We start from the raw sequence: 13,848 nt of genomic DNA on the forward strand, positions 1-13,848 counted from the left end.
TGCTGCCTTAAGCCTGTTTTTTAATCTGTAAATTAATCAAGACTTTCATGCACAAGGAGTTTCTTTGTACAAAGCCATGAGTTAATTTTCCCTCTCCATCACCAGGTGTCTCTGCAGATCCTCTCAGCAGCGAGGTCACAGCTGGGTGAAGAGGAGGATGATGTTCAGGCGTGAGGTGGCCTTAGGCTCTCTGACACCCACCAGCTCTTCCCCAGAGGTGATCACACCTTGTTCTGTCACACCAGCTCTCTTCCTGATCCTCCTCTGGAGCTCCCAGCAGACACAGCCTCTGACTCAGAGCTGAGAGACAAGTCCTTCATGTGGCAGCAAGGCATCATGCGTCTCTTCCACCTGCTGCTGCTGGTCAGGGGTGAGTTGTTACAATCACAGAAGCATTGTTTTGCTGGTAGCTTCGGTTCCATCAGTTTGAAAAAATAACCATAATAAAAAAGTAAAACAAGTGTGAATTATCGAGAACATTTCTTATTAATTTTTATTCTGCTCTTCATTGGTTGTCCACAATTTATCTCCCTTGTAAAGACAACAGTTTTTCCACATTAGAGTAGCAACTCCAGCCATTATTTAATATTTGTGCTTGTTTGTCAGTGAAAAAGGCTACATGGTAATCAAACATTTCAATGCATGATGGAAGAGAGAAGCCAGCACGTTTTTGTAGAATCTCTGCTCTTTAACCAATTAATTACATTTTCAGCATATGCACTGTCTTTTCTGTAAGAGTGTAATCAACATTTTCTTTCTGAGCAGTGCAATAGACTGTTGTTCCATGCAGTGTGCAGTCCCACCTTGTACTCTGGGTCTCTGGAAAAGGCTCTGGGTCGCCACAACCCTCACCAGTAATATGTGGCTTTCTAATAATGGATGGAAGCATTGTAATGGTATGAATTTTTGGAGAATGGGGTAAGAGATAGACTTTTGCTGATCTCTATCCTGTTATTTGAATCAGCTGTCCTTTTTTTTCCTTCCAGGTGCTGTGGCTGTGACAGTTCAGCAGTATCCTACAGTAATGTTTGAAAGACAGGGAAGTTCTTTAAAGCTAAACTGTGAGGTGACCGGATCTTCTAGCCCTTCAATTTACTGGTTCAGGCAGCACAGCTCTAGTCTGCTGAAGCCTCTGTTTTTCTCCTCTGCTCCTGGGATTGTAGATCCCCCCACAGTGGACCAGTTTGGCGCAAGCAGGCAGAACTGGTCCCATTTGACTCTGGAGTCTACAGCTTTGGCAGTGGATGACTCTGCAGTGTATTTCTGTGCTGGGAGCGCCCACAGTGCCTGACACACATTGACTATCAGTACAAAAACCACACCTGCAGTCCTTCCCTGAGCCTTGTCTTCCACAGGAACAGTTCAGCTCATTTTAATAAAATAAATGTTATTAAAGGGTGGCATGGTGGCACAGTGATTAATAGTGCCGGGGTCCTGGGTTCAATTCCTGGGATTATATCTTTGTGGAGTTTCTATGTCCACAGTGACTGAAACACATTAAATCAGTACAAGAAACACTTTCAGAAACACCTTTCAGGTGTCTCCTGGTTGTGAGCCAGAAGTGGAAACAGAATGAATTTGCAAATTATTATATTTATGGTACTACTTCAGAGGCTTGTTTTGTAAGACAGATTGACCTTATGAAGAGCTGGATTCTGTGCAAATGAGATGAGTTACATCTGAACTTGAGGCACATTGAGAAGCAACAGCCAGCTTTCTTTAATACATAACAGGCAGATCTGTAAAAATATATTTTACCTTCTAAAGTAATATAGCACCATCACATGGAAAGTAATACCAGTGATGCACATATGCACTGCATTGCTCCACGTTTTGACATTTTTGGAAATAACAATTTTCTTTGAGCCCTGACACAATGGCACATCGCCTGTCTCCATGTCACACCTAGTGCCAACCTGTGTCGCTTCAAAGACAGCCCCCTGCCTCGGGTATTTCCTGTATTGGAAGTTCCTCCAGCCCCTGGCCTTATTTATAAAACCTTCTAGAAACATTGAAAATAAAAAGTCATAGGCCAAAAATGTGGATTTTTAACCCCCTGAAGCACAAAGTCATAACATTAATATTTGGTTCAAACTATAATTAATAATAATAATTGCTTACACTTATATAGCGCTTTTCTTGACACCCCACTCAAAGCACTTTACAGGTAATAGGGACTCCCCTCCACCACCACCAATGTGCAGCATCCACCTGGATGATGTATTTCAAATTCATAAAGATGTTAACTTTGCTGTGAGATTTTTAGGTGCTTGTAGCATGTGGCTCCAAGTGGCTCATGAGACTTTGGGCATGTCATGTCCATATCCCACATGTGCAGCTACCTATTTTTTAGCTAGTTAATGACAAGTGTTTCTTAATTATGAAAAAAAATATGTGTTATTCTAATCTACCCCACTATCACACAGTAGGTATGAATGGCATGCATCTGGTAAGAGTGTCTGTCTTACACTGGAATATGTTTTTTTGTTTTTTTTCCACAATGTCCTCATATCTGAAACACCCTGAGCCACTGGGCTATGTGCATGAGGATTTCTCTGTTTTGCTTGGGATGGAGTGGGGTAGATTAGAATAACACATTTTTTTTCATCTGTGTGGAGTTTGTATGTTCTCTCCGTGTTCATGTGGGTTTCCTCCGGACGCTCCAGTTTCCTCCCACAGTCTAATAACGTTGGTAGGTTAATTAGCTTCTGGGAAAATTGGTTGTGGTGCAAATGTGTGTGTGTCTGCCCTGGGATGGACTGGCGTCCTGTCCAAGGCCTGTCCAACCTCACACCTGTTGCTGGCTACAGCTATGGCTTGATTAAAGCAGATAGAAAGTGGATGGATGGATTAAACTGGTAATGTCTGGAATACAGGACTCAGCAAGTGCCTTTCCCCCTTTAGCCACACGGGGGCTCTCTAATTTCACAGTTTCAACATGTTACGTAGAATTGCCCAAGTGTTCTTGAACTGTGTATCTTTTATAACGGAGGGAACACAGGATCATAAAGTGGAGGCTGGAGTATTTTATGCAAAGCATGTTGGTTTATTGAGTTTTACCTTCCCTGTGATGATATTGTTTGGAATGTAAATGATAATTGTTATTATGCACTCTAAAAATGAAAAAAAAAAGATTAAGATATTATTGTGAAGAGTGTGTATCTTAAGGCAAGTTTTTTAACAGCTGAAAATATTAACAATAGTACTTCTACTGTATATAAGATATATTTTACAAATATGTATTATTGTACATTTAGTAAAAAAGTATTTGGTATGCAGCTATGAATGAAATATGTTTTGGATTTTTGGAGACATATGAAAAATGTAATCAATATTCTTAATTTCATCTACCTAAAAGTAGATGGGCCGAATGGCCTGCTCTTCTATGTAACTGTTTCTGTTGCAGTATATTCATGTCGGTTTTCACATCTTTGTAATTTCACTTGATCATCAGCAGGTGTCACTAAACACCCCCAGAATTTTACTTCAGTAGCTACCACAACTTACTGTGCTCAAAACGAAAGAGAAATGCTCAAAAAAGCTACTCTTGAAAATAAAAAAAATCTCACAACTTTGAGCGTCTGATGAAAAACATGGGAAACCAGAAATTGGGTGACATTTTAGGTAAGAAGGTGAATGAGAATAACCGTGTATTATTCACTAAATATAGGATTCTTACTAACTACTTGAGGAGGGACACCAAACAATTAAATCCTCTAATTGCATACATCACTGTTACAGTTTACATGGGCAACTGGTAAGTCTATAAAATGAGAGGCAAATGTACCAGCTCAGTCATATCGCATAGTCCATACCTGAGCTCAGAGGCTCATCTGGCTGTAGCCTAAGTCTTCATCCGCAGCATGAAGCAGACAGAGATGGGACACCAGTCCTTCCCAGGCTGACCCCAGCAAATGCTGGAACCTATTTACTTACTCTTACAATTGCGAGAGATGCTAACCTGTGTCTTTACATGCAAGAGCCCAGTGCCATAACTACTCCAAACTGCCCCCAATCTTATCAAAGCAGCTTTTTCTACATGTCATGAGGGACAATAACAGCCAAGAATTGGATGCTTTGTGACTGGGTATTTTAGGTAGGACAGTTTTGGCTTCACCTACTTGGTTAAAGGGCAGTAGGAAAAGGAGGCTTGAACCCCATTCAAAGAGACAAGTTAACCAAGAGGCAGCTGCAAGATTGGGGATGGGGTGGAGGAGGGAGGTCGAGACAAATGCAGAGGCAGCTGTTTGTGTTTGATATATATATAGTTAATTTCAGAATTGATTATGATTAGAAACAGCTGAATGGAATTGACATTTCTCTTGAACTTCAGTTAATATCTTCAGTTTAGCAGTCAGTCGGTAAAATCTCTAAAATTAATAACAAATTGACAAGTTGATTTATAAATATACCAGACTGTTGGAGCCCAAGACTCACCAAAAAAAGAAGGAAAAGAAGATTGTACTTATAGAGAGAGGTTCAGTTTTGAACTGTGGAGCACAGTACAAGTTCTAGTAGTGATTACTCAGTCAATTTGTTCATTATCTTTTAAGAAACATTACTGAGGATTTTTAAGTATCTAAGATAGTCTATGTCTTTCAGGCTGCCTGGGCTCATCCAGTTTGGGTTAGAACAGGAGTTCTCTGTGAGTCAACACACTAACAAAATGATAAAATATATAATCTATTTATAATTGACTAATGAGCTGAAGATTTTTAAATTCGCTAGTTTTACAGGGTGACTGAGGACTGGTTAATGATGAGATGATAAATTTACTTATTGTTCAATAGATTTACCGATTTTCCACCTAAACAGAAACATATGCTGTACTGTATATACAATACAGTGTATGTGTGTGTAACTATGTCTTGTTAAACAAAGTGAAGAAGCTCTTTACCATCCAAATTTCAGCTTTAAGACATTTCTTTATTATTTTAATTATTTGACATTTTGCATGCAATAATGATCTCTTTCAAAACAAAATTTATTTCCTTCATGCTTGTGGGTTTTACTGGCTGTAAAGGAAGGGATTTAATTGGCTACACTTTTATTTACTTCATACAATACAATTGCTTAGGTTAATTTTCTCAGTTTATAGGGAAGTGAGTTTAATTCTTTTGGTAATTTTGTAATCTGGGTTTTTAGTTGTGCAAACACGGACAAATCTGCTTTTGCTCTGCCCTCCCCACCCCCTCCACCTCCTCCCCGTCCGATTCAGAAATGCCTTGTGATGAAAAGAACAATTAAGATCAAGAAGCAAACAGCTGCAGCTTCACAGATGTCTCCTAAACATTTCTAGGGCACTGCTCGGTGCAAACCTAGCTTGTTTGTGTGTTCTTTATCACCACATCCTGCAGCTGCCATTGTCCTCCCAGACTCTCTGCCACACGGAACATGAGCTGTGGTTTCACAGCCTACACGCAGAACCTCTATTGTCTCCCTCATAAACATAGCAGTACTTCAGATCAAGCCACATCCTCTGCACTGCAAAACTCACAATGCAGAGTGAACTTGCAACTCTGCTGCTAAAGGTCAAATGACAAAGGTGTTTGTGTTTCTCTGTCTTCAACAGTCAGTTTCAACAATACTTTCCCCCCTTTTCAGATTATTATCGCTTCCCGGTGATTCAGTCATAATAAAACACACAATCAAGACAAGGCTGTTTACCATGTATATATCAGTGGTGGCAGGGGACTGTGTCATCTGACTTGATTTGAAGGATCTCAGTGTATTACAGCTGACCAGAGAGCTTATGCCACCTTTTTTTCTGTAGCCGTTAATATACAGTAATGAAGTACTTTACCTGCTTTACTCAATTCTGCCTTTAAAGCGATTTTGTAATTTGTATTTTGCATTTTGGTTCCTCTGCAGTGTACATATAGCATTTTAGCCTTAAAAATACTGTTCATTACAAATAACACAATGTTGTCATAAGAGTTTTCTGACTAGAAATTGATTTATCATATTCCAGTTTCTGTCAATTGACTAGATTATTTTTGTTGACCAGGGCCACTCAAAGCCAGTGCCCTATCAATCCACTCCACTGAAGTGTTTCGTAACAGTTCTTAATTGCCTATATCAATATACAATACTGTAAGTATCAGTATGCGTACAGTATATAAGATAAATACAGTTATAGAAGTGTAGGTTGTGAGGACTAGACCAGGACTAGTGACAGTTGTTGACTGGCCCTGCTACAGCCCCTAGACCATACCTTTAGAGTCTGTGATAGAGACACGCTACTGTTGGAAGAATTTCAGCACATTGTTTTATCTAGGTGACAGTGTTGTGTTTAAGTAATTGATTAATCAATTTCTTTCTGAGCGCCACTATTGTGGCAAGAGCGGAGTTCTGTGGCAGCTGTGATCTGTGATTAACCATGTTTCTGTTATAGGTAGTAAACAGAAGACTAGGGATAGCTCACGGACATAAAAGAAAGGACTGAAAAGTTAGAAGGGCATTTGGTACTGAAGGAAGATAACTTTGTGGGTTTTGAGAGTAATTTTGTTTTTGTAATAAGTAATTCTACCCCCTTCCAAATCTACCCCTAAAGTTTTAAACCATCACCTCCATTCCGTTTGCTCATCTTTACTGGAAAGTAAGGGTACTTTCCATAATTCTGTACACTCTGTTATACTGTATACTTTGCTGCTAATATTCAATACGTTTTTATAATTATTTTGTAATATAAAAACACAAAACAGATACAATTTTTTACAACAGATTTTTTTTTTATTTGAAAACCTTTATAAAACAAAGATGATTGAAAAGAAACAGATTTCAGCTACATAACACATTTCATTTGAACCTAATCAAATATATGAGACAAATATGAGTTAATGATTTCCACTGACTCATATTTCTATATCATTTCATTGTCCCTGTCATTTCTATATTAGTTCTAACCGTAAAAAAATCCAATCAAAACAAGCAAGCTGAAAGAAATAAGAACTTTCCACTAAGTTATCTGCTCAAAAACAGAGGTTAAAGAAGTGACACTGTTACAAACATAAACAAGCCTCACAAAACATTACTGCTTTGAGTTAAATGAGGGGCACATGGTCTTAAAATAACATATCATGCAGAAGCCTATGCTTAATAACACATTTCACAGCATTGTAACACACGGTGAATGAAAGAGTAAAGGCAAGATGTGATTTTCCAGATTAAATATATCAATGATAAAAAGAATGTGTGGATGAAAGAATTTCTCGCTATTCCCTGAGCACTGATGTACTCCCAATTGCTTGAAAGTAACTGTAAAAGCTTGGAGATGGATGTCTTACGTGTTTGTAACGGGGCTACAATGCTGTGTCTGAAGGTTATATAATCAAGATGCACCATTTACAGTAATTTAGTAAAATCCTTGCTAAAACGTTTAAAAAATCTTAAACAAATCACGTCTTTACAGAAACATTTGGAAATGTTACAATATTTTGTGTTAGCTGGGTAAGATCGGAGCTCTGCAATAAATTGAAAAAAAAATCTTTGATCCATCTGTTATGTGCAATTTAATTAAATCTGATCATACTGGTTTGAAATTTTGTGAATTACAAGTTTTAATTCAGTCCAGTCTTTTACACAATTCTGAGTGCCAAAACAATCATGCGAATTGTGTTTATTGCAGATATAACAAGGAATGTCCTATCAACAATACTCATAATAAAGTTTGGATCAGCTCTGATTTCTCTTTTCAAAGCAACAAAGGCAAAGGGGTCCCATTTCAAAAGCTGTTATCTGAATTCTTCCAATCTTGCAGTTTAGGCAAAGGTTTTCTCACATGTAAGCTGTAAGAATGAAAAAAAAACAGTATCTCAATCTTAGTAACATTTTTGTTATACTATATATGTAGTGCAGAATTATGACATATGACCAAACATATACTGTCTGACTTTTTTCCAACGTTTAACAATTACAATGTACATATTAAAATACTGAACTAAACCTGCCACACAGCAATACTTAGCAACACCATTATCAGACATTGCACTACATATTTTTCATTATACTTCTTTGACTTTCAAACTTCACCCACAGTTCATACTCCAGTCACCTGGGCCTGATTTAAAAATCCCTGCTGCCCTAAATATCAAATAAAAAAATCAATAATCGGCGAAGAATTATGTTAAGCTGCAGATTTTTAATGGCATAAAAATATTTTAGTTTTAATTCTGTGCTTTACCTTTAGTTTCCAGACAAGGACTGTGAGGAGAAGTCCGTAGAGAGTGCTCTTGCCGAGGAACAGCAGGTAGGTGAGGCGTGTCGACCTTAAAGTTTCTACAAGTAAGCAGAGCAAAGTGTCGGACAACTCATGGCAAACTTGGGCTTGCAGAGAAACCGCCAGATAATGGAGAAACTATCCATTTGTATAGAACTGACAAAATAGTACATCATAGAGAGAATAATAGAATTCCAGTTATTACAGAATAAATGAAGAATGTGAGCAGCAGTAGTAAATGTTCTTCTTTTCTTGTGGTCCAAACATTAAATGCAACATTTTTCTGTCATTCTCAATGGTGTTACAACATCAGATTTCCCGGTTGAATGATTTTTGAATTCCCCTTTTCCCTGTTTCTGTGACATTATACCTCAATATCAAAAACCATGAAACACTTATACTTCGGTCTGGGGAAAACTATAGAATATTAATTCCCTATCAGTAATTTGAGTAGCATGGCTTCACTGAAGTTACTGAAAAATGAATAGGCTGCAAATACAAATGGGTAGAAAGTGCATCTGGCTTTGTAATACAATTGGACTATACTGTTCTTTGAGCTTTATTTTTTAATGAGAGGGTGATAATTCACATTTAATAAGATGTAGCAACAAAGCACGTACAAAAAGTGAAAGGTTAGATAACAGTTCGAAAGAACAGCAGAAACAGTCCATCAAATACAGTATATCCAGCTTACCTGCACCACAACCTGAAAGACAAAAAAAAGCTATTTTACAAGCTAATTTGAAATCTTAGAAAAGGAAATATCATATAATACTTATCTGCACAGCAGTTGTGATAAATAAATAACATCAAGGCGTATACTGTATTTATATAAGCTTGGTATTAGCTTGCAAATCTATATATTACTGTATAATGCAAATAATTCTGTTTTGTTTTATGCACATTAACTTTTATATTTTGTTTTTTAAGAGCTTTGAGAGCAGGTCTGTTCTTAGGTATGTAGCTACTGGACTGGTCCAGTAATCGAGAAATTGAAATCACCACATACATACACTGTCAGTGGTCTGTACTGCTTTAATTATTATTATAATAGTAATTCAGAACTCTTGAGAGGAGAAACAGGCTCACCCTGACTACACTGGTAGTAGCCAGTAATGCAGAATGATAGTATCTACTGTAACTCTTCATGACTTCTAAATGGGACTATTTCTTTAAATACTGCCTGCAACTGTTTTTTTATAGATTGAAAATAACCTAGCTGTAAAAGGTTTGGTGGCATGTGCTTGTGTTTTAAAACAAAGTATTGTGTGGAGACAATACAAGCAGAATAAGATCATGGCGTCAAGCTGTTAAAAGTTTGAACGTTTTTGCCTGGGTTGTAGATTGAGAACTCATTAATTAGATACAAAGCTAAAGTACCAAAGCTGTTACTTACACCCATTCCTATCAAAGCCTGTTCCAGCCTAGCGACACCTACCCTCCTTTCCCTTGATGGATATTTCTACTGGGGCACTTTCATTGAAGAATGTGGTGACACAGGTGAAGTTTTTCTTTGGAGTGAACCACTCGAGCGCGCTGACTCTCAGCCGGCTGGTGATGCTGTACTTTCCCTCTTTGTCCTTGATTGCTGTATCACCTGTCTTAACCCCGTTTGTTCGGTCCTGTCCACTGACTTTCCAAGAAACAGTGATGTGGTCGGGGTAGAAACCTGTGATCACACACACTAAGGTGGCTCTTCCTTTGTCTTTGATTTCCTTTTTCGAGGGCCGAAGGATTTTGACAGTGGGCCTTGTGATATTTTTGTCTGAGGGAGAGGAACAGGAGGTTACCTGACAGCCAGTACTGTTTGTTTGACTTACATGTTCTTAATGATTGCACTTGACAGTGAAGATGTGTTGTTTTTTTAAAACAAATTGAATGTACCCACTTTCATTGCTGCAATTCTAATGATAGCCCTATAATGAGTACATTGCAGTTCTAGTTCAATATTAAATTGAAACATAATGCAATTTATGCTTGAAAAACTGATTTTCAAAAGGTCTACTGCCTTTGTCAAACCGCTGCACTGAGACATTTAATCTCATTTCCGAAGTGCTAAACAATTTTAATAGGTTTGAATGAGTTTAGTGACCCACTAAACTCATTTATACAAATGTTGTTGTTGCTTTTAAAAAACAGAACTACTACAGTTTTGCTTCTGCAACCCAATTTCTCCTCAGTGAACGCAGTTGCCCAGATATGGGTTGTGTCACACACCTGTTCGCCACCAAAAGTAGCTTTATTGTCACACCGGCAGATCGGTGAATTTCAGCATTTGTGCTGGCATGAAACTAATGTTGCAGTATTTGTTTTGCATTTGTCGTAAGTGATAATATTTATCTTTTAATGTGCGTTTTGTTTTTCTAATTGCGGATGTTTTCAATTTATTTTTAACCAGAAAAAAACACATATTGAAGTAAATAACACAATAAATATTAACGTCGATACTAGCAGACCGTTATTTTCTTCTAAGGTGTTGTTTACTAGCTTATTTGTGTCTTGTCTGTAAAGCACCATAAACTATCGGGCTTGCATATTTACAGTTTTGAACTATACAGTAGTTTATATGAACTGCGTCCTAAATTAGACAGTACCAGTTTTTTTTCAATCTAAAAAACATTGTTTTCGAACAGCAGCCTGCGACATTTTCAAAATCTGATTCACTGAGGTACAAAAACAGTTACAGACGATTAGAAAAGTACCACGAACGACTGCAAAACTTTGTTTAACTCATCTGAACAATCCACCACAGACCTGTGCTACCCATGCGCTCTTAAATTATTCTCGACGTTTATGAAAACTAGGACAGACAGTTCCGTATTTACGGCAGCGTCTTGAATTTATCTCTGGATTTTGTATTAACTATAATAGTAACAGTCATATAAAATCACATTACTTTAACTCGCAGTTTATTTTTATAATCATTGCACGTATGCCTGTTAATGTAAGATCATTTTTATGTAAATTTTATAACGATAGAATATTACAGGGTCATATTCTATATTTTTATATTGTTTGCTGCGCTCGGCTTCTGTAGTGAATACTGTATTTCAGATCCTCTAAACGTCTTTTCAGTCATACAGTATCGATTTTTCGTTTCACATATTTCTGGGACTCATTGTTTTTTTCGCTAAGGCCCAACATTTTAGCATGAATATGCGACCTAGTTTTATAAGAATTTGCGAACAAAACATGAATATATTTGACTCACCTATGACAAACAGTTTTGTGCCTTCGCCGAAGTAAACTGGGTTGCCAGAGCACAGTGGTCTGAAACTAATCTAAATCTGTACACCCATTTCTGCAAGGCATGCTTATCTACAGGTGTTTATTTTGCAGAATTTGGTGTTTTCATAGATGAAGCGAAACTAACTCAAATGTATTTGTTATAAAATGTTGAGTCTGTACTGTGAAACAATAAAATGCTGTAAGACGTGAATTTATTGAAAGGTTTTATACAATATAATTTGCAAACAGGTGACGCTTCAGGAGTTTGATTCTATATAATTATACTCATTTTTTAACTGAGTAATTAGTAAGAAACTCCTTTCAGACAAATAGTGTGTGTCTATACAGGGTAACATTTTCAGACTTTTTTAAAGCTGGATATCTTACCCAGGACTATCAGTTTTGATCCGCTGCCGAAGTGCTGCTCATAGCCAGAGCACAGTTTCACAACTCATGCACAAAACCTCTCCAAATTCTATACCTAATGTCTTTCAAATACGATTTTACATGAACAGGCAAAAATACCTTTTTTTTTTACATTTTAAAGACAAAACAAAGCAAGGGAAGTTTATTGATGTAAAAGTGATCATAAAATATGGTGGTTGCTGTAGCCCTAGTCCATTTTTTCGTTAATGGGAATGTTCTTACCCAGTACTGTCAACTTGGTTCCTTCACCAAAGTACAAAGGTGAGGGGCCAGAACACAGTGACACAAGATGTGTTCAAAACCATAGCCTGTGCTATGCACACACATGCACACTGAGGTTTTGGTCCAGGTAAATGCTTTTGGCTCCAATAGTTTCTGAATCAACTCGCCTTCATGTCCTTTACTCTCTGAAGGTCTCAATCTCAGATAATCATTTGAACTTGAAAATCTCAAAAAGTGTTTAAAAACATGTTTGTGAGCAACAGATATTTCAAGACAAACGTAATATTGAAAATACCTTACCCAGAATGATTAACTTGGTTCCAGTACCGAAACTCAAAGCTGTATAACCTGAGCACAGCGATTCAAGACATTACCAAAACTATCACAGCTGACTGCCACTTTGTTTTCTAGCAAGTGGTTAAACTCACTGAGGGCTCTGCAACTGTCAGGAGGCCCACAGAAGTCTAACTTGGTAAAGGACTCTCTGCATAAGCATGTATTCATGAACAACATGACCTAATATTTAACAGGAGGTATGGGGAGGTGGTTGCTGGATATAAAGTACTGTAAGGCTCCTATATATATTATGTATGGTATAATTGCATAAAGAATACAGTAAATCTTGGAATTTACACAACCAAATCAATCAAGTTAGCAATATCAGTTCCCCAGTTCATAATCTAGGCAACTCGTGTCATTTTATTAGAAAGATATGTTTTGAAATCTTAAACATGTTGCCACAAACTGCTTTAAGACACTGCACACCATTCATGTGGAGAGATCAGTGGCAGACTTTGCTTTCCGTCAACATGATTAACCACAACAAAAGATACATTTCTAAGTCACACTTTGGTCAAACAAAGAATTGTGTCAGATATTGTACCAAGACTCCTGTAAAGTGAGACAAGAAGTCATTTAAATACATATGTTTTGCAAATTTTTAAAAAATATTCTGCCAGATCTTAGAACTGAGATTTCAGGTACAGTAATTTTGTCCATTTTAATAAATAATGTATAAAATAACATTCTGTTAGTGACAGAAGCTATCATCATGTTATTGATCTTAAACAAGAATTGTCAGAAATTGTCAGGTGTCTGAAGAAGGCTCCACAGCTGAAACGTTGTGTTTTCTTTAAATAATCATTTTGTGACTTACTGCTACAATTAATAATTGTCCCAGTAAATGCACAAAACCCCTACATTTACCCCTTACATTCAGCTGTGGAGCCTTCTTCAGACACCTGACAATTTCTGACAATTCTTGTTTAAGATCAATAACATGATGATAGCTTCTGTCACTAACAGAATGTTATTTTATACATTATTTATTAAAATGGAAGAAGGCTCCACAACTGAAACATTGTGTTTCCTTTCTTCTCTTTTCAGTGTAGGCAATAAATGTAGGGGTTTTGTGCATTTACTGGGACAATTATTAATTGTAGCAGTAAGTCACAAAATGATTATTTGATGGCTATTAGAAGACTGACCCAGCGGGATACTTAGCAACGCACACACACGGATACTAATACACAACAATACATTTATTAATACATAAAATGTGCATATAAACATAATAGATCTTATTGGGAGGGTTAGCAGAATACAAAAGGTATATATTCAATCACGAAGAGTTACAAACCAAGAGGGACGTACATTCAGTATACCATTCATTTAGACCGTTTCATAAATGAACTTGGTTACAACTTCTACACTAGATACTCAAAAGCAAGTACATCACTCATAGGAAATAAATT

The 13,848-nt window shown here is 37.1% G+C and overlaps 1 gene segment (V, D, J or C); it reads right to left on the reverse strand.

Moving 5' to 3' along the window:
• Nucleotides 1-6,710: 6,710 nt before the first annotated feature.
• Nucleotides 6,711-12,461, reverse strand: LOC148828410 (T-cell receptor beta-1 chain C region-like; the record flags this gene model as incomplete). The annotated part of the segment is given in 4 exon segments: nt 6,711-7,787; nt 8,183-8,277; nt 9,657-9,983; nt 12,395-12,461. Coding segments are annotated over 4 exon segments (516 nt in total), but the record flags the coding sequence as incomplete, so codon positions are not given.
• Between the last annotated feature and the right edge of the window lie 1,387 nt (nt 12,462-13,848).

The sequence above is a fragment of the Atractosteus spatula genome, chromosome 9, assembly GCF_055471065.1.
Source record: "Atractosteus spatula isolate fAtrSpa1 chromosome 9, fAtrSpa1.hap1, whole genome shotgun sequence".
NCBI lineage: Eukaryota > Metazoa > Chordata > Actinopteri > Semionotiformes > Lepisosteidae > Atractosteus > Atractosteus spatula.